Raw genomic sequence first — 18357 nt, forward strand, 5'->3', positions numbered from 1 at the left:
ACGATGAAACAGTGTCTGGAAATGGTCACAGCGAACTTGAAGAATCTAAGTCAGGCATTGACCATCAGGTACAAAGGTGTTGCCGAGACTAACATATGCGCAGCGGCTTCGTACCTAGCAACATTAACTGCCACTTATCGACCAATGCATAAAGAGATATGTAATCGGTCAAAAATAAATTAACCCATTTGCAAAACTCCATTCGTTCTTACCGATGTGTCAAATTCATACTAGATGCCTTCCAGGCTACTGCAAGTATCTAAAAAACAGATGAAGCTTAATTCGGCATTTCGTAACGTCAGAAACCAGCGCTAGGTAGGGTAATTTATGATTCCTGTGTCGGTAGAAAGGTCACTTTGCCAACGGGTATGTCGACAGATGAAAAATCACCTTTGGTCAGGCACCAGGTACCAATCTACGTAAAATTCGGTATTGGAGGTTTGGCTGGGTGAGTGCAAAGCGAAGGGAAAGCTTGAAGTCTAATTGTTTACTTCTTATTTGTCTAGTTACGAAAAACGGTTTATTTAGAGATTTATATGCGCTTTTCGTCCCAACCACAATTCCTTAAATTCATCACCTCAAGCTGCGTTTCATTGTTCCGTTGAAAAATCAAAGAACCAATTCATTACTTTGGCTCTGAAGCTAGACTGGATAACCTTGCGGCAACCTTATTCACACTATCGTGGAATTATGAAATCTGACATTTGCATGATGTCCAAGCTAGCGTGACAGGCCAAGCCCTGACGCATCCAATGGACGTCCTAAAGGTTCGGATGCAAGTCTATAAATCTGAATTATTGAGCACGATGAAGCAAACCACCAGAGCGCAAGGCCTTCTTGGACTTTACACAGGATTGTCAGCCTCGCTGTTGAGACAGATCACCTACACCACCACAAGGCTTGGCATTTTCAACACCATGTCAGAAATATGCGAGTAAGTGAAGTTTGTAACGATCGCCTATTTAATCGACCAACAGTTGTATACTCTTATTTTCCTCCCAGAAAACGCTTTGGGCGTCTGAACTACCCAACTCTTATATCCCTGGGGATGTTGGCTGGAATGATTGGAGCTCTAGTTGGAACACCCACGGACGTTGTGATGGTTCGGATGATCGCAGACGTTGGACTGCCACTTGGTTGTTACGATATCGAATTCCACCTTGCACGATCCAAATAATTCATTAGACCGATAAGCGTTCTCACAAATATCGAGATGACATTCGTATTTGCCCAGAGAAACGTCGGAGCTACAAACACGCGATTGATGGACTGTTCAGAGTCTTCAAAGAGGAAGGAATTCACACTCTATGGGCCGGAGCAATGGCAACGGTTTGCAGAGCTGCGATTGCTAATGGAGCTCAATTGGGAACGTACTCAAGGTCCAAGACGATGCTCAAGGACACTGGTAAGCCGGAATTCCAATGGTATTCGGATCTCTCAAGTACTCCTCAGTGCGTGGTTAACTACTACAGCATTTGTGATTTGAAAAGGACACTTCGAGGATGGTCTTCCCATGCAATTCGTCGCTGGACTGATGTCCGGGGTAGTAGCAGCAACAGCTTCGTTACCGATGGACATCGCGAAGACGAGGTTGGTGTTTACCGATTGTTAGGAATAATAAAAATCACTGAAATATCCTTTACCCACATGCCATAGAATTCAAAATTGGAAAGAGTCCGACAAACCCCCGGGCACTGGAAAAATGCTTCTCACGATATCCAGGTCCGAAGGTTTCCGATCTCTCTGGTGTGGATTTCTTCCTTATTATGCAAGACTGGCTCCGAATACCGTTATCACCATGGTCGCTATGGACCAATTGACTAGGTTCTACTTAACGCACTTCCAGAGTTGAATCTGTCTTTCTCGTCTTAACATTATGTGAATATATTACATATACCGTTTTACCAAGCCTGAATCTTGTTTACACTGATTTCCACCACTGATACCATCGCGGAAGTATGGAACGAAGTATTAATTTAAGGAGATGAAATTATTTTTCTCGTTCCTTGTACGCATGTATAAGAAAAATGCAAAAACAAGTATAAGCCGAGTATAAATGTGTGTATACTATACACGTACTTGAATATAAAAAGGGTCAAAATTCGTGTTCCGCATTGAACGACTGTTCGGTTGTACGCGGAAAAAACATTTCAGACAAAATATTGCCTCGATAGTTTGGTCAGCTGTTCGTTTATCATGAACGTCAGGACAGTGTGAGGTCCAATCCTGCAGTAGGTTGGCACGAATCCTTTCCACAGAGCAGTTATTCCTTCCTGCTGTGCGGTCTTGGTTATTACACTCATCATTGACGGGGGTTTCACCGATACCTTGAGATTCTGTATTCTAAAAAAGGAGATAAAACAAAAGGCACATTTTAATTAAGACCCATTAATACGCAATCACGTCGTCAACTACCTGGTTTTCGCAATATCGAAAGGCATGGAGTTGAACGATGTAAGAAGTCCAGATACCATGGAAGCCCAAAAATGTAGAGGAATTCCCTCCTTCACGTTCCCTGTGCAATTGAATTAGATGGCAACGTTCTTCCTTGAATACTCCAGACTGGATATCCTATTTTTAGTCTCTGCATATTAACAAGAATGATACAAACATGTTTTCACTATCATTTTCTTTGCTTGGCTGTAAGTCGCCAATTGCGATACATTTACAACAGCTGCCCTGCCCATTGTCGGGATGCAGCCTCTCCACAGCGCAGTGATACCTTCATCCTTGTAAATCCTGAAGAACGCGTCGAAGACGTGTTTGTAGTTTCTCCTGTGATCTATTCTTTGGTAAAAAAAAAGCCATTGAAGTAGCTTTGAACCTCACAGTTCTTCACTCAGACTTGTACGAATTGTCGAAACTTGAATAAACTCATACCTGGTGGCAGCCTTCCATCAGCCGACATTCTCACCAGCGCTATTTCGGCCGGAGTTCCTACGAAGGCTCCGCAAACTCCAGCAGTCATTCCCATTGTACAGAGGACCATAAAACTGGGTGGGGATGCCTTATTCGATCTGAAAAATTTTCATGCGTGATTGTAGGCATAATTTCAGCTCATTTCCAGTTCTCCATTTACGTACGTACTTCCACATATCCAGCAGATGATTGTAAATCCCTAGTCTTGTGGTGGTGTAAGTCGCTTGTCGAACCAGGCCGGCAGTCAAACCTCGATAAAATTTAGTCAACCCTTCCTCAGCCATGATTGATTTGATCAACATCACGATGGAAGTTCCGTCACGGTTCAATTGCATACGATTTTTCAGCACGTCCATCGGATGCACGACACATGTGGCTAGCATTCTATAATTGAAATATAGCATAAAGTTGAGAGGATTGATAAAGATGCAGGCATTTACTTTTTATCTACAAACCTTACCCTGATAGTCCTCCATTGATAAAGTTGAATACAGGAGGTACGGACTTTTGCTTCGGTGTCGAGGGTTGAGTTGAATTTTTTTGTTCAGTCATTTTCAATCGTCATACGATTATACTTGTCTTCCAACAAATTTGTTTTTTATTTATTTATTTGTTTTTATGTCAACTTTGGCAGAGAGTAAAATTGTTCTTACCAAAGCTCGTGAAGAAATAATATCATCACTGTATTGAAATTATTCACTTCTACTGCCGAAGGACAAGTTTTCTAGAAAGTCAATTACGTTATTCAAACCTCTCGAAAACCGAGCGTGTAACGATATTTTATCGGGATGACGTTTGAAGTCGATTCTACGATCTTGTTATTACGAAAATTTACGGACAACTTCATACACCAATATCAAAATATGTGTCGGTCGATTTCTAGCTGAGTGAAGAAATTTGTACGTTTTATTAGTAACTCTAAATTATCTGGTAAGAGCAGGCAATGTCCTGGACTTCTTTGGACGAAGATGGGACGACATCCTCGAGTGACGAGGAAGAAGATCTCGCGAAAGGAGATAATAATCCCGCACGACGTATGAATAGAATGATCGAAAATATAGAGAAGGAAGGTAAAAAGTTACCGGATTCCGGGCTTGGAGAAGGATTGCAGGTCAAAGAATCTCACAGTTATTTCTCTCAGAACCAGGGCCCGAACCCTTTGATCCAAGTATATTATACGTATTACAAATTTAATTCGTAATCTAACCACGAGAACTTCAAAGCAACCACTTCGAAGTCTCGGCACTATCTAATCCACTGTTGGAACAGAACTCGGACAATGAGATTCTCTCGGAAAAAGCGGCCAGATCCCAGCTGGAATTTCAGACGATTTTGACTAGCAAAGACGAGCATATTCGTACCTTGCAGAAACTTGTAAACGGCCAAAGAGAGCAGCTTTACCATTTCCTGAACATGTCTATGAAGAAAGAAACATTACTCGAGCTAAAGAAGACCGTAAGGATCTTAAACCCGAATCTTTAAGGGCTAATACCGATGATTTGGATAATTTCTTTGATTCCAGTGTCGAGAGACGGAGGCACTGAGTCAAAACGAAAATATGTGCATGGCACTGGACAAGTTCAAATACGACAACAATTTGCCCACTGAACAAACACTGGTCCGGAAAGATGTGTCGAAAACTTTGCTCGGTCTAGAAAGACTCATGAGGCATCAGGTGTGACGTGATTTTGCTTCACAGACACGAATTCGGTCGAACGTAACCCTGCAGTTTTGAAATTTTGTGCTTAGGTAAGGCTTGTGAAAGCTATGGGATTGGGCGTGATTGACGAAGATCTCGAAGGCACGAGTAACTCCGTTCAAATTAGCTGTCTTCGTCGTGAGAACGAGGTAAGATGCATGAGTGTGCAGTCGTTGAAACCCTTTCACTATTTCTGGGACGGTCGGTTTACCTTCGGTCAATGGTCCGGTTTTAAATATACAATGAAAAGCAAACTTAACTGCAGTTCACAGACGTTCAAAGGTTGTCAAAAGGCACGAAAAATATTCAACGCAAGATACGCATGCTGAAGATACAGTTAAAGAAGTTGGCTTTGATCGAGGAAGAGCGCATCGATTTGGTGGAACGTGTTTACTCCATTCCACCTGATCAGCGACAGTATTATGCTCACCTGGCGGTGATTGAGCGTGAGAAAAGTCAGCTCCTATGTGAAATCGACAAACTCAGAGAAAATTATAGAAACCACAAACAGAAGTGTTGCTTGCTGGAAGGAACGGATATGGTCCTAAGCGGAAACAACGATAACAAGGTGCTGGTGTGCAACCAAATTTTCCAACAAATTTCGCTTGTAAGCGTGCAAACAACTGAGAAATAAATTTCAGATCGAAGGTATTGACCCGAACAATATAAAGACTGGTTCCAGGACGCATTTGGAGCTACCGGACATGGTGAAACGGGGGGAACTATCCATGGTCGCGATGACCAAAGTAGAGAAAGAAAAATTGAGCTCAGATTTCGTCAAGTTGTACAATGAAAACGCAGGTTTATTTTCCGAGCTACATTGCGGTTTATCGGCATTGAACACGCTGACGTTCTTTTCTAGAAATTTCCGAACGGCTGAAGAACTTCGACGAGGTAAAACAGGAGCGTGATGACTTGAAACGCGAAATCGAGGTACTCGTGGAGAATTGTCTTCGACTTCAGGGCGAAGTAAAAGCGCTTCGTATGGCCAGCAGGTCGAATGATCTACTAGAGGAACTCCGTCAGGCTTGTCTGGAAAGAGAACAGCTCAGAACGAAGCTCGACCGAGTGACGAAGGAGGGTCCGGGTGTTTTTAGAATTTTCGGTGAAACGACGAGCAAAGTTGCCGAAGAAAGAGACCAGCTTCGTCTGAAGGTTGCGGAGCTTGAGGAAGTTAGAGCAGCGCACATAGCTTTGCTGGACAAGAGTGAAAAAAATCCCAACATAGTCAGTACCCTTGACAGAGACACGTACAAATATACGTCCAAGCAATTACAGCATCTGAGGGAAACGGAAAAGCAAAGAGAGCGGTTGGTTCTCGAAGTGAGTGAATATTTATAATGCAAATTGCAGGAATACGGCAATTTGTTCGGTTTTTCGACCGTGATTTATGCCCCATTCACCGTCTTCCTCCAGATATCTAGATACAAGTACGCTCTTCTGAGGCAAGAAGAGGAGGTCAAAGACTTGGTCGATACCGTCGACAAATTGATGGACCACATAAAGACCCTGAGAATTAACACGGATGTCAATCCTGCGAAAGGAACTCCCGAGGGACCGGAAGTAATTGCGGTATTGAACTCTGCTGAGGAAAAACGGCTCGATATGATTCGAAACAGAATACGCTATGATACTTTAAAAACTGCACCGCCAGATGAAGCAACTTTGTCGGAGAGCACTCCTGAAAAAACTACCTTTATCAATTCTTTGAAGGTAATGTTAGAACAACACTTGACGCAAATATAAAGTCGTTGATTGATTATATGACTACAAGCTTGTACTTTCGTCGCAATTGTAAATTTTCAGTCTTTCCTGGGATTGGATAATAACTCGATGGCGAAAACGATCGACTAGATACTTCCTCGGTGAAGTGTTGACTGAAACAAGTTCGAGTCACTCGAGTTGTACACGTAATACCGTGCTTTGCATCAATACAGCGTTTTTTTGTTACATACTTTTGATACTTGTTGTTTTCGCACCAACTTGACGTGAATAAATTTACCACTGTGTCGTGCCGGTGGAACCGCCTTTATGGCCTTAGAGTCTTTTTTTCACGACAGAAAAAAATCGAATACCGACAAAACGTTGAAATACATGCAGAATGTCAGATATGAAAAACATATATTTATACAACAGACGTCAGGATCTTATACAGAGCCAAAAATTCATATGTAAACAACTTCGTGTTCCGGCACTGGAGCAGAGCAAACGGGCGTACGTTTCCTTGGTTTTCTGGCCGGTGCCAAAACGTTATTTTCATCGCAAGTTTTCCTTGGTACCAGTCCGTTTTCTATCTTGAATTTCTGTAACGATAATAAAATTACGAGTCTTTAATTTCCGCAGACAAGTAACGGATTGTTAAATATTTGTAAAACTTGAAACGTTATCAAACCTCGATTGTTTTTAGTATAGGATACAGCGGTCTAACGCCTTTGGATTCGTTCAGGATTTGCTGACCGTATTCCAATACTTTTTTATTAGTTTTTTCGATAATTGCCACTGCCGAATTTTCATCATTCTCGTATCGCTTCTCACGGTTTCGTTTCTCCTCGTTCTCGGACTTTAACCAACGAGTGAAATGAAATGAAATGAATTGATTATTGTTAAAAATAAGAATGAATCAAGAAAAGGAAGAATTAGTCAATTCTTAAAACATCATCACCATTTGCTGTCGCAGGTCTCTAGCATTCGTCATTTTCTGTTCCCACTCTCGTTTGCGTTCATTAATTTCAAACTCTTTGTTAAATTCGTCCCTCTTCAGTCTCTGCAGTGTCTCCCAATTGTTGAGCTCCTTCGTCTCGTAATCTCGTCTTCGCTTTTCATTCGCGGCTTCCTCGCCGAGTTTTATGCACTCCATTTTCAACTCCAGTGCTCGTTGCTTCTTAGCCTCAATCATTGCCAATTCTTTCGCTTCGATCTCTTCCCGGGCTTGACGCGTCAGCTCATCTTCGTTGTCCAACCGTTTTTTCGACGTTGCAGCGGCGAACTTTTTTCGTTCCGAACAAAGCTCACCCAAATATTCAGCGTGGCGCATTTTGGCCTGCAACTCCTCCTGCGCCTTGATTTTCCTAATCTGGGCAATCCGCCTTTTTGATCTCTCGAATATCTCGATGGCTCGGTCGCAAAATTCTTTCTCACGCTTCGACTCAATTTCGAATTTTTCCTTCTCTCTAATGGCGTCCGTCACTAACTTCTTCAGCTCGTTCTTGCGATTCAGCTTCTGAAAATCGAATTATGACGCTTCGATGACGAAGTGTTTACAGGCCGGTGGTGTGAAGTGTATAATTATAATTAACTCCCACCTGTTCATCCTCGCATTCTTTTATTTCTCTTATCTCTCGTGCCATATTGATCAGATCTTGTCTTCCCATTAAGTATTCCTCTCTATCAGCCCGTTTCAAATTATTCCTGTCATCGTCGATTCTGAAATCGAGTTTTCAAATTAAAAAACAAAATTCCTCGCGCAGTAATTGATTCGAAAATAGTGAATGATTACTGCTTCTTAAGCTCTTCTCCGTAAGCTCTGTTTTTCTTCTCCCTTTCGGCGGCCTTCCGACGCTCCGCTTCCTCGAAGTCCTCGGCTTCCTGTTTCAGGATTTTCGCGTACTCTTTTTCCTGCTCCTCGTCGACACCTCGAAGAGTTTTCTCAAACGCGAGTTGGGCGTCTCGTTCCCTGAAACACTGCGCGAAATTGCGACAAATACGAGACGCGTCTTGAGTCGTTTGAAATTTTCCGGCCCTTTAAATTAAGGGTTGAAGGAAAAACATTTCACCTCGGAAGTGAGAAGAGCCCCGTTAAGCAGCCTGCACAGAGGCTTTTTATACAGCAACAACCGCCTCGCTTCTTCCACAACTTTTTCCCTCTCCGACGCGTTTTGCTCGGCAATTTCCTTCGCGAATCGCGCGCGAATTTCGTCTTCCTGTTTTCTTTTGGCCAGGAGCTCGGCCCTCCTGCGCCTCTTCACGTTCTGTCGATACGCACGGATTTCCAATTTTAGTGGATTACTAATTATCCTATCAATTATTAATTATATCATTGATAATTTCATTGGTTCTCGTCTGGGGAATACCAGAGTTTTCCACGTCATTACAAAGAATTAACAGAACCCCGGGCTGATTGGGACGGTAATTTGAGATAGGTGTATACCTCGTTTGTGTTGTTCCAATGCTTCGACATTTCGTAGGTTGCCTTCCTAATTGCGGCCAGCTTAGCTCTCTCCTTTTCAGCAACGACCGTCATTCTTTCCGATTGATTCGTGTAGTCGACGAGCCTCTTGTACTCGCTCCGGGGTGCGATAAGCATCAGCTTTCTCTCGGAGATCTTTAACGGTAAGAATTTGCGTTGCAAAGCGAGAAAAATAGAAGTCCAAGTATTTTGGCGGTTTTTTTCAAACATTCGAGTGATCACCTTCGCCTATCTTTCGCAAAATTAAAATCAGATCTCACCTTCGTGCTACTCAGCTTTTGCCCGGGCTCCAGGTAGTAGAACGTACGGATTTTCGATTGAACTTGCTGATTTTTATTCACCATCTTAGAATCGACGACGGTGATGTAAACCAGGGGACGACGAGGTTGGAAAAAACGTTGTAACCCGAGCGCGCGAACTTGACGGATCGCTTGATATCTTAACCGAAATACCAGGTTAAAACGAAACGAACATTGCTACGTTTCTCAAAACGAGCGGAAGCATGGCGAGGCAATGAATCGAATCGTTGATCGTCTCTTAGTTGCCGTTAGAGATGCCCGGAATTTGTTGAATCGATATTACACGCTGCATGATGTGACTGCGTATCAAGTGACAACCATGTAGTCGATATGAAGCGATCAAACTAACGTTCTGAATTGAAAAAAAGTGATTACCGAAATCCCGGTATTTACTTTTTTATCACATCTTTCGGCTCATTTCGACTTTTGTCACTTGTAACTGAAATTGAGAATACGCGCCAGAGAATGAATTTGTAAAAACAAATCTCGACCATGAATCATTCACGAAAATTCCTATGACACGATCGTACGCGTCGTATTTGTGATCGTTGTTGTCACCATATTCAAATAGTTTGCTCTCTAGAATTTTGAATATTGAAAACGACGATACATAACCGCGTACCCATGTATTTAAAAATCCCCCTAAGTCTATTAGATAATATTCTGTTTTTCTTATACCCATCCGGTTTTAGACCACTTTCCCCTACTCAATTACCTTATTACATCACGCACTTCGACTCAATGGCTGCTAACTATTTAGCCTTCGTCGATAGCTGACGCTGAGCTTGACATTATTATACAAAAAAATAAGAAGAGAAAAAAAAGAAAAAACTAACAAAGAAACAAATTAATGAATAAATAAAAATCACATCGAATCCTCATACGCGGATCGTGAAAAACAGTATAATGATTGAACATTTATTGGTAATTAACCGGAGGAAGCTAAAATCGATCTAAAATAAATGAACGCTCCGAGTTAACGATACAAAATGGAATGAAGTAATATTCATACGCTGTCGTAAATAAAAAATCTGATATTTCGCACCTAATCCCATGGTTATGCGTAGATTGCCCTCACTGTCAATTATCTATGCGTACAAATATCATATGTATGTATATATATACATATATATATATGTATATATGCATATATATACATTCGAACACCGTAATTTTTTCCCCTCCACGATTGGCGTACGAGAAGGTTGTATTATAGTCATGTGTACCGGCAGGTTGTTCAGTGGTTGTTGGTCCGCTTGTTAGTGTTTTGGTAGAATTGAGAACTAGTAAGTCCAGAATAAACGACATTTTGACTATCTCGATCATTTTAACGACTGTTCGATAGGTTCGTGCAGGTAGTTAAACGAAAGAGTCAACACGAAGTCAAGTCCGCAGGAAGGACGGTCTCTAGTCGTTAACGAAACCTTGCTTCGCGTCGACCCGGTGAGAAAGCTCTTCTCTGTTTGAAAATAACTGTGCCAAATTGGGTATTGGTCAGATGAGTAGCGGCACGTTTTACACGTAGAAGTGAATAACGAAAATGGTAGCGGCGATAAACGAGGGTTTCGCCAGTGCTCCGGAAGTGATAACAGTGCAGGAGAATGATTTTCGAATGTCGGCTATTCTCGAGAGTGAAAAAACGCTCGGTGAAGACGGTGAGAAAACCGAGTCCGAGGCCGAGATTAAAGTTTACAAACGCCGTTGGCTTCAGCTCGGCCTTTTTTTCATCTACGGTGCATCTAACAACATGCATTGGATACAGTTCACCATCGTTGGAAATATAATTTCCAAGTAAGAAACCCGCAATCATACACCTGCACGATTATGCGTATTCAAAGACGTTCTAACCGATGGAGGATGATTTATTTCTTTTCCCTTCTCTCTCGACGCTTTGGGCATTGTAATTAAACCTCCTCGCTTACCCGCGTAACCGAGGTTCCCGGTAAACGGTTTAATACATTTTATACTTGTAAGGTGTATAATAATATCCTAGTCAAAACGTTGCGGTCGGCGAAAATTCATGAAAGAGGTGTTAACTTGCTTCCGAGAGAGAGAGAGGAAAAAAGAAAAAAAGAAACAAAAATATCCTCTCACTTCTCAACGTATTAACGTATTAACGCTTAATCGTGAATAGAAACGTTGTGAATTTTAAAATATACGCAGGTACTACGGCGTTTCACCATTGGCCGTAGATTGGACCTCGACGATCTTCCACGTGATGTACGTAGCCTTGATGCTCCCAGCTTCCTATGTGATGGACCGCGTCGGTCTCCGATGGGCCTGTCTGATCGGTTCTCTGGGTATCTCGATCGGTTCATGGATAAAATTTTTCTCCGCATCGCCGGACCGTTTCGTCGTCGCCTTTGTCGGTCAAACGATCGTCGCATCTGCTCAGGTCTTCGTCTCGACCGGCCCGGTAAGATTGTCGGCCCTCTGGTTTGGCTCTAACCAAGTGGCCACGGCAACATCGATCGGCTGCTTCGGCCCGTTGATGGGCATCAGCACGCTCTTCCTGATCACACCGATGATAGTGAGGGACCACGAGAACATCGAGGACATCGGGAACGACCTGACTCTGCTCTTCCTGGGAATGGCGATACTCTCGACGATTGTAACGGTCGCGTTGTTCTTCTGTGAGTAGCCTTGCAAAGGCTGTGCGTGCATTCGTAATTTGCTTACCAAAGTCTCGCTGTTTACATCATGTTATTACCATGCCACCTCTGTGCGTATTCCATTCGTTCATTAATAATTTATGACTTTACAGTTTTTCGTGATGAACCACGCTTGCCGCCGAGTGAGGCAAGAGCCCTTCAGAAGGCCAACAGCGAAGCCGAGGCCGGACAATTCTGGCCAACGTTGAAGAGAATTCTCAGCAACAAGAGTTTTCTCATGCTGTGGAATTCGTACGGCATCAGCGGCGGGGTTCTGGACATGATATCTGCCCTGGTCAATCCATTTTTGCTATTTCACTTCAAGGTAACTTCAATTACGAATCCAACGATTCGTATTACACGAGGTGTGTGGGGTATAAATAATCGCGGAATGTCTGGTCTCAGGTGCTACGGTTTCTCGAACGAGTTCAACGTGCGTTGGTCACCCGAAATTTTAGTTTCTAATGCCGTTACAAAGGTATATGCGTAGGTATAAATAATTTGGACCCGACATTCCGTGAAAAAAACGAGAAGAAATTTTTAAAAAATTCGCTCTACCTAACCGTACAAATACATCTTCGTCACTTAGAACGGGGAAGAAGACGCAGGTAGGCTCGGTCTGCTAATGTGGTTCACGGGAAGTTTCGCCTCGATAATCTTTGGTATGATATTGGACAAGACGAAAAAGTTCAAGTAAGTATCCATGTATAAAATATATATATGTGTGTGTGTGTACGGTGGATAAATTTGAGCAAGAGATTCGACGGTTCGGTAAATGAAACGTTACCGCACTTTACAAACGCGCGCCTTTAACGTTTACAGAGCTCTCAACATTTTCATCTACGCTTTTACTCTCGTCGGGGAAATCCTATTCGCCGTTGGACTGTTGATGGAAATAAGATGGGTGGTTTACCTCGCTATTATAGTATTGGGGTAATCGATTTGTCTACGTTAATCACGTCAATTAACCGCAGGCGATAACAACATCCGACTAATTGTTACCGGTGCTGGGTTTTTGACGTTTACATTATGACTCTAGGGTATTCGGCGTCACCTATGGAAGCATCGGGTTTGAACTGGCTGCCGAGAGTACTTATCCAGAACCGGAGAATGTGACATCTGGACTGCTCAGAGTGGCGAACCAGTTATACGGTGCGATAATGGTCGTGATTGCCGGTGCATTACTGAGGACTTACGGGGATGTCGTAGCTCACGGTTGCCTTATCATTGTTGTTGGCGTAGGCTTGGCGCTGGTCGTATTCGTTAAGACCGATCTTAAACGGCTAAACGCCAAGGAGCACTGCGACCCTAAACGGAATCGCGTCGCGGAATCGCAAGTCGTCGAACCCGAGACTATCCAGACAAAACTGTGAGACACGGAACGAGTGTGCTGGTTAAATTTTCTGCCAGTTTTCTGTTTTTCGTAGAAAAAAAAAAAAAAAAAAAAAAATACATCCCGACGGATACGTGCTCGATTGTCGTATTGTTGTACCATGACGCTCCTACCCTCGATAATAGCCAATTGTAAGTGCAATTATCTTACGCCTCGGACTTGCAGCGTACCTGAAATGGCTCTCCATCATTGGTTATTTCTCGTCCGAAGCAGCAGCAGCAGAAGCGCGGAATTCTGCGCACGTCGAAAGCAGCCAATTCTACAGCGTATTGTTTGTTTTTTTTATTCCTCGGAAAGTTTATTGTTATTCATACGAGACATACGACTGTTTAGAGAACTTTCGCGGAAGTTATTAGCTATTTCAATACCAGCTGGGCCAACAACGAACTATATAACATTTGTGAAACTCTGACGTGTTAATGAATTTAAACTCAATAAAAGAACGGCAGAACCGTGATTACTTTGCTTGAAGATAGCAGCTCGCGGCAACGTATGAGTTAATTTGTATAAGATTTAGTGAATTTAGATAAAAGTTTTGGTATATTTTTGAAACGGAGGTGGTTGTACAAAGTTTAAAGACTAACCATAATTTTACGTGCCAATATTTGTTTCTACGGTATTATATCTTACGATATAGTTTCGTCATTCGACAACTGTAATTACGGCTATGAATTTTCGGAATTAACAAAGATTGTGAGAAATAACAAGTAACAAACGAAGGAAGAAAATAAAGAAAGAAAAACATATCTGATGATAAGAATTGGAAATAAAAATTTGTCAAAGTCATATCATGGGACTGAATTCCTGATTTCATCCGCAATCATTTTCCCGCACTCTACGTTATATTACCTGTTTAAAAATGAATTCGAACCTATCTTGATCTGTATTCAGAACACAGTATCCGAAGCGTTTTCTTAACTCTACCGCAGCCGTTCCACACTTGGTGAATATCTGAACGACCTTGATGTTCTCACTTTGCACGATGCCTGAAATATATTATCGTAAATGATATGTGAACAAAGCGCTGAGTAAACCACGCCTGTCTTCTCTCAACATTTTAATCTTCTTTACTTTTCGATGCTTGATAAACTGTCTTCAACAATCCCTTCGGTCAGAGACGTTGCGATTCCTTGTTGCCACTTTGAAATTAACTCTCAGTCAAGCAGCGTCGGCAAGAAGTAAGTTTACTCGGATAAACGAACCGAGACGAAGATCATCTTTCGTAAGATCGTCGGAGGAGCCAATTTCGTTTACAAAAATCATCGCCGAGTATCGTTAAGTTGAAAGAAGATGGTGTCAATGGACGAGGATCCCAGTGCCAGAGAGTTTTTGACAACGTATAACGGCGCTAAAATAACGCCGATTGCGAATCGCGATAAAAGCTCGTTGTCGGAAAAGGACGTGGAGAAAACAAGGAAAGCTGAGGAGGACGCGACTGGAGCAAAAATTGAGCTTAAAGTGTACAAGAGACGTTGGCTCCAGTTGGGACTGTTCTTCATCTACGCATTATCAAACGACCCGCATTGGACGCAGTTTTCATGTATCGGCAAAACGATTTCCCGGTGAGATCCAACGTCACGTGAGATTACACGGGAATTTACAAAGGATACCGATATAAGTTTTCACGCGAATCCTCCCGTCGATTTGCTCCAGCATTTATAGAACTTTGTTGTAAATTTTGGGCAGGTACTACAGCGTCTCTCCAACAACGGTTTCCTGGACCTCGTCGATCCTTCAGGTGACCTACGTTGTCATGATCATGCCGGTTTGCTGTATGATAGATCGCGTCGGTCTGCGATGGGCCTGCCTGATCGGTTCGATCGGGATCTCGATCGGCTCCTGGATCATATTCTGGTCTCTGTCACCGGATCGGTTCGTTACGGTTGTCCTTGGTCAGTTGGTGATCACCTTTTCACAAGTCTTCAGCCTGACCGGACCGGTTAAATTGGTAGCTCTTTGGTTCGGTCCGAATCAAGTAGCCACTGCGACGTCGATCGCATTCTTTGGCGGACCGCTTGGCATTGGTCTGTCCTTTTTCGTCACACGGATGATCCTGAGGAATCACGACAACGTCGAAGACATTGGCAGGGAATTGTCGCCCGTCTTCTTGTCCGCGGCAGCTTTTTCCACCGTGGTGACGATTGCTCTGTTTCTTTGTGAGTAGGCTGATGCTCGCCCTTCGACGAACGTTAAAATGTATGCATAATCCGTCAGTTTTTCAGGACGAACCACTCGTGCCGCCCAGCAGAGCTACCGCTCTTCAAGTAACTCACAGCAAAGTCGAAGATACAAGATTCTGGTCGACTGTGAAAAGAGTCATGACCAACAAAAGTTTCTTCGCTGTTTGGAACACCTATGGCATGGGTTACGGGTTATTCAGCACCATGTGTTACATGCTAAACCCGTATTTTCTGGATCACTTTGAGGTATAACGTAAAGAGAATCTCTTCCGAATTCAGACCACTTAGGATGAAATACTTCCGATCCTAAAGTTTGAAGTTCAATTGCTACTGAATTTCATCTTTGGAGGGATTCGGTGCAGTTGACAAAAGTTTTCGGAAATCGCATATTTATTTAACCAATGTTGTCACTTCGTCTTCGTTTTTTTAAGAACGGGGAAGAAGACGTCGGAAGGCTTGGTATCCTGGTTGTAATCGCGGGATACTTTTGTTCCTTCACCTTTGGTATGATCTTGGACAAGACGAAGCAGTTCAAGTATGTTATAGTAAAGACAAGAAAAAGAGATACAGATAAAACGTAGTAGTTTTTTAAAATATTAACAGCAATGTAAATGATACCACGATTATCATTCTTACAGAGAACTCGGTGTCTTCATCTACATCTTTCTTCTTGTCGGAGAAATCCTGTTTGCCGTTGGACTGAGGATGGAAATCAGATGGCTTATGTTAACAGGTTTCATGATTTTCGGGTAAGAAAATACTCGAAATTCGTCAAAAACTGATCGTTACACAAGGGGATCATTTTCTCTGCAATGGTATGATATATTTTTTTTATCATTTCAGTTTGTTTGCGGCCAGTTATGGAAGTCTAGGTTTCGAATTGGTTGGCGAAGTTGTTTATCCTGAATTAGAAGACGCGTATGCGGGGCTTTTAATGTTCGGGAATCAGCTTTACGGCGGGATATTTTCAGTGATCATTAGTAGCTTACTGCGAAACTACGGAGAAATAGTAGTTCATGGATTTGCCATCGCTGTTCTATCTTTGGGCTTGGCAACCTCCGGATTTACCGAAATCGAGCTCAAGCGTCAAAATGTTGAAAAACACCCCAACGAAGGGTACAATGTCGATACGCCGTTGAAACCACTAAAGTCCTGACTGATACATCCGGAGACAAAGACTCACTTACGGTACCTACTATGACAATGTTCCTCTTTTCTTTTTTTTTTTCAACTCAAATGTGCGACTTATCTGGTAATATCAGAATTCGACAAATCGTTATGTGCCCGAAAATATCCGTGACCTAATAGTTTTCGATGCATTATTTGCATACAGATATCGAGGCCTAAGGGAATATTGTGCAACGTATTATTCTATTATTTATTAGGAAAATCAGGAGAATGGAACAAAGCACAGTGGTTTTATAAGATAATTTTTCAACACACGTTTCTTTTCTACAAATCACATCAAAACGTGAAAAAAGTGGCACGAATGATTAAGTATACGTATATGTATATTTGTATATTGTCGAAAATTGTTTTTTTTTTTTTTATACGGAGTGAGAAATAAAGATTCGTGTAAGCTACGTGCTTTGATATTCGCATATTTATATTCATTGAAATCTTTTCGCCTCAATATCAGCTTGTACTTGGCATATTTTATAGCGCACATTTAGTGTTAAGCGAGGGATGGTAATGAATAAAAATGAAAAGATCGTTAAAATCTTATAATCTCTACAAAAATATTTGAACTCCAATTATTGATTGTTTATTATTTTTCTTCCGTGCCGTCCCCGTTCTACTTAGTACAATACTTTACATACGGATTAAAAGCTAATAGTTTTCGGCGAATAATTAATTGCATACAGATTATCGAGGCCTAAGGGAATTTCGTGCGACGTATCATTCTGTTATTTTATCACACCGAGTGGATGTAAATTAAGAAATGTGTGTCAAAAAGAATAACTATTTGAACCGTTTTGGAGTGTATGGTTCACTTTTATCTACCAGTTTCAGCGATTCATTTCGATATACTGAATTTCCAATAGATAGTTAGGATCGAATGTTTTGATCCAGACGAAGGAGAATGGAAAGAAGCACAGTAGTTATTATTAAGATAATTTTTCAATACACATTTTCTTTTCTATAAATGACCTAAAAACGTTAAAGAAGTGGCACGAGTGATTAAGTATACGTATATATATATCTGCATATTGTCGAAATTTTTTTTTTTTCTTCTTCTTCACTTTTGTGGCCAATTATACATACATATTATACATATATGTACACATACACAGGAACACAATCATCGTTATACGTACATACGAGCGATATTTCAAATTGTAGTCTCAAGTTTATGTACCTTGATGTGAAATCTTGTAATAATCTCTGTTACATGCACCGATAAATCGTGACATCATGGAAAACCGAAGATATCTGAATAAACCGATAATATACGGAGTGAGAAAAAAGATTCGTGTAAGCTAGGAGCTTTGATATTCGTATATTTATATTTATTGAAATCTTTTCGCCTCAATACCAACTTGTACTTGGCATATTTTACAGTGCACATTTAGTGTTAAGCGATGGATAATAATCAATTAAAATGAAAAGATTGTCAAAATCTTATAATCTTTAAAAAAATATTTGGATTTCAATTAGTGATTTTTTATTATTTTTTCTCGGTGCCGTTCTCGTTTCAATTAGTACAATACTTTACATACAGAGTACAATAGGTCAAAAGTTCCGTCATTTTTACTTCAAGTCTCAAATCACATTAAGGCCATTCTCGTAGTACTTCACGTTCTGTACAATAATTACAAACGGAGAAAGGGGATAAGGTTGAAAAAATCCGAAGGGGGGGGGGGGGGGACTAAAATTTTTTAATCGTCAATCTTTTTCAAACCAGCTTTCAAAAAACTTATCGCATCGACGATAATTTTCTTTTGCTCCCCTAATAACTTCTTGCATAATCCGCATAGATTTTTCATACTTTAATCCAGGTATACAATATACAAACCTATACCGCATATT

General features: G+C 41.6%; 7 protein-coding genes across 7 annotated transcripts; 5 read left to right on the top strand and 2 right to left on the bottom strand.

Annotated features, from left to right (window-relative positions):
• Positions 1-3: 3 nt before the first annotated feature.
• Positions 4-1241, top strand: LOC138191420 (probable mitochondrial 2-oxoglutarate/malate carrier protein). Its single transcript, XM_069138190.1, has 4 exons — positions 4-68; positions 347-448; positions 725-934; positions 1003-1241. Exons 1-4 carry the CDS (start codon positions 4-6, stop codon positions 1175-1177), a joined length of 552 nt encoding a protein of 183 aa, XP_068994291.1. The 3' UTR covers positions 1178-1241.
• A 79-nt stretch (positions 1242-1320) lies between these two features.
• On the top strand, positions 1321-1852 carry LOC124224849 (mitochondrial 2-oxoglutarate/malate carrier protein-like). Its single transcript, XM_046637051.2, has 3 exons — positions 1321-1405; positions 1491-1590; positions 1657-1852. Exons 1-3 carry the CDS (start codon positions 1321-1323, stop codon positions 1850-1852), a joined length of 381 nt encoding a protein of 126 aa, XP_046493007.2.
• Positions 1853-1941: 89 nt separating this feature from the next.
• LOC124210676 (mitochondrial 2-oxoglutarate/malate carrier protein-like) lies at positions 1942-3612 on the bottom strand. The gene is made up of 7 exons (XM_046608896.1): positions 3573-3612; positions 3380-3498; positions 3088-3303; positions 2881-3017; positions 2612-2782; positions 2416-2515; positions 1942-2343 (listed from the first exon to the last, which is right to left on the bottom strand). Exons 2-7 carry the CDS (start codon positions 3469-3471, stop codon positions 2151-2153), a joined length of 909 nt encoding a protein of 302 aa, XP_046464852.1. The 5' UTR covers positions 3472-3498; positions 3573-3612; the 3' UTR covers positions 1942-2150.
• A 250-nt stretch (positions 3613-3862) lies between these two features.
• LOC124224851 (centromere-associated protein E-like) lies at positions 3863-6472 on the top strand. The gene is made up of 9 exons (XM_046637052.1): positions 3863-4087; positions 4189-4374; positions 4442-4594; positions 4669-4767; positions 4884-5192; positions 5260-5419; positions 5481-5941; positions 6035-6331; positions 6425-6472. Exons 1-9 carry the CDS (start codon positions 3863-3865, stop codon positions 6470-6472), a joined length of 1938 nt encoding a protein of 645 aa, XP_046493008.1.
• Positions 6473-6765: 293 nt separating this feature from the next.
• On the bottom strand, positions 6766-10374 carry LOC124221676 (cilia- and flagella- associated protein 210). The gene is made up of 9 exons (XM_046631906.1): positions 10330-10374; positions 9065-9402; positions 8766-8939; positions 8392-8586; positions 8115-8299; positions 7921-8041; positions 7281-7838; positions 7011-7178; positions 6766-6921 (listed from the first exon to the last, which is right to left on the bottom strand). The coding sequence occupies exons 2-9, from the start codon at positions 9146-9148 to the stop codon at positions 6784-6786; spliced, it is 1623 nt and encodes a 540-aa protein (XP_046487862.1). The 5' UTR covers positions 9149-9402; positions 10330-10374; the 3' UTR covers positions 6766-6783.
• On the top strand, positions 10360-13220 carry LOC124221684 (uncharacterized MFS-type transporter C09D4.1-like). Its single transcript, XM_046631914.2, has 6 exons — positions 10360-10894; positions 11267-11736; positions 11868-12079; positions 12344-12447; positions 12577-12687; positions 12794-13220. The coding sequence occupies exons 1-6, from the start codon at positions 10644-10646 to the stop codon at positions 13125-13127; spliced, it is 1482 nt and encodes a 493-aa protein (XP_046487870.1). The 5' UTR covers positions 10360-10643; the 3' UTR covers positions 13128-13220.
• A 1007-nt stretch (positions 13221-14227) lies between these two features.
• LOC124225025 (uncharacterized MFS-type transporter C09D4.1-like) lies at positions 14228-18194 on the top strand. The gene is made up of 6 exons (XM_046637407.2): positions 14228-14709; positions 14834-15303; positions 15362-15573; positions 15759-15862; positions 15966-16076; positions 16171-18194. The coding sequence occupies exons 1-6, from the start codon at positions 14438-14440 to the stop codon at positions 16481-16483; spliced, it is 1482 nt and encodes a 493-aa protein (XP_046493363.1). The 5' UTR covers positions 14228-14437; the 3' UTR covers positions 16484-18194.
• The last annotated feature ends 163 nt before the right edge of the window (positions 18195-18357 follow it).

The sequence above is a fragment of the Neodiprion pinetum genome, chromosome 1, assembly GCF_021155775.2.
Source record: "Neodiprion pinetum isolate iyNeoPine1 chromosome 1, iyNeoPine1.2, whole genome shotgun sequence".
Taxonomy (NCBI): Eukaryota; Metazoa; Arthropoda; class Insecta; order Hymenoptera; family Diprionidae; genus Neodiprion; species Neodiprion pinetum.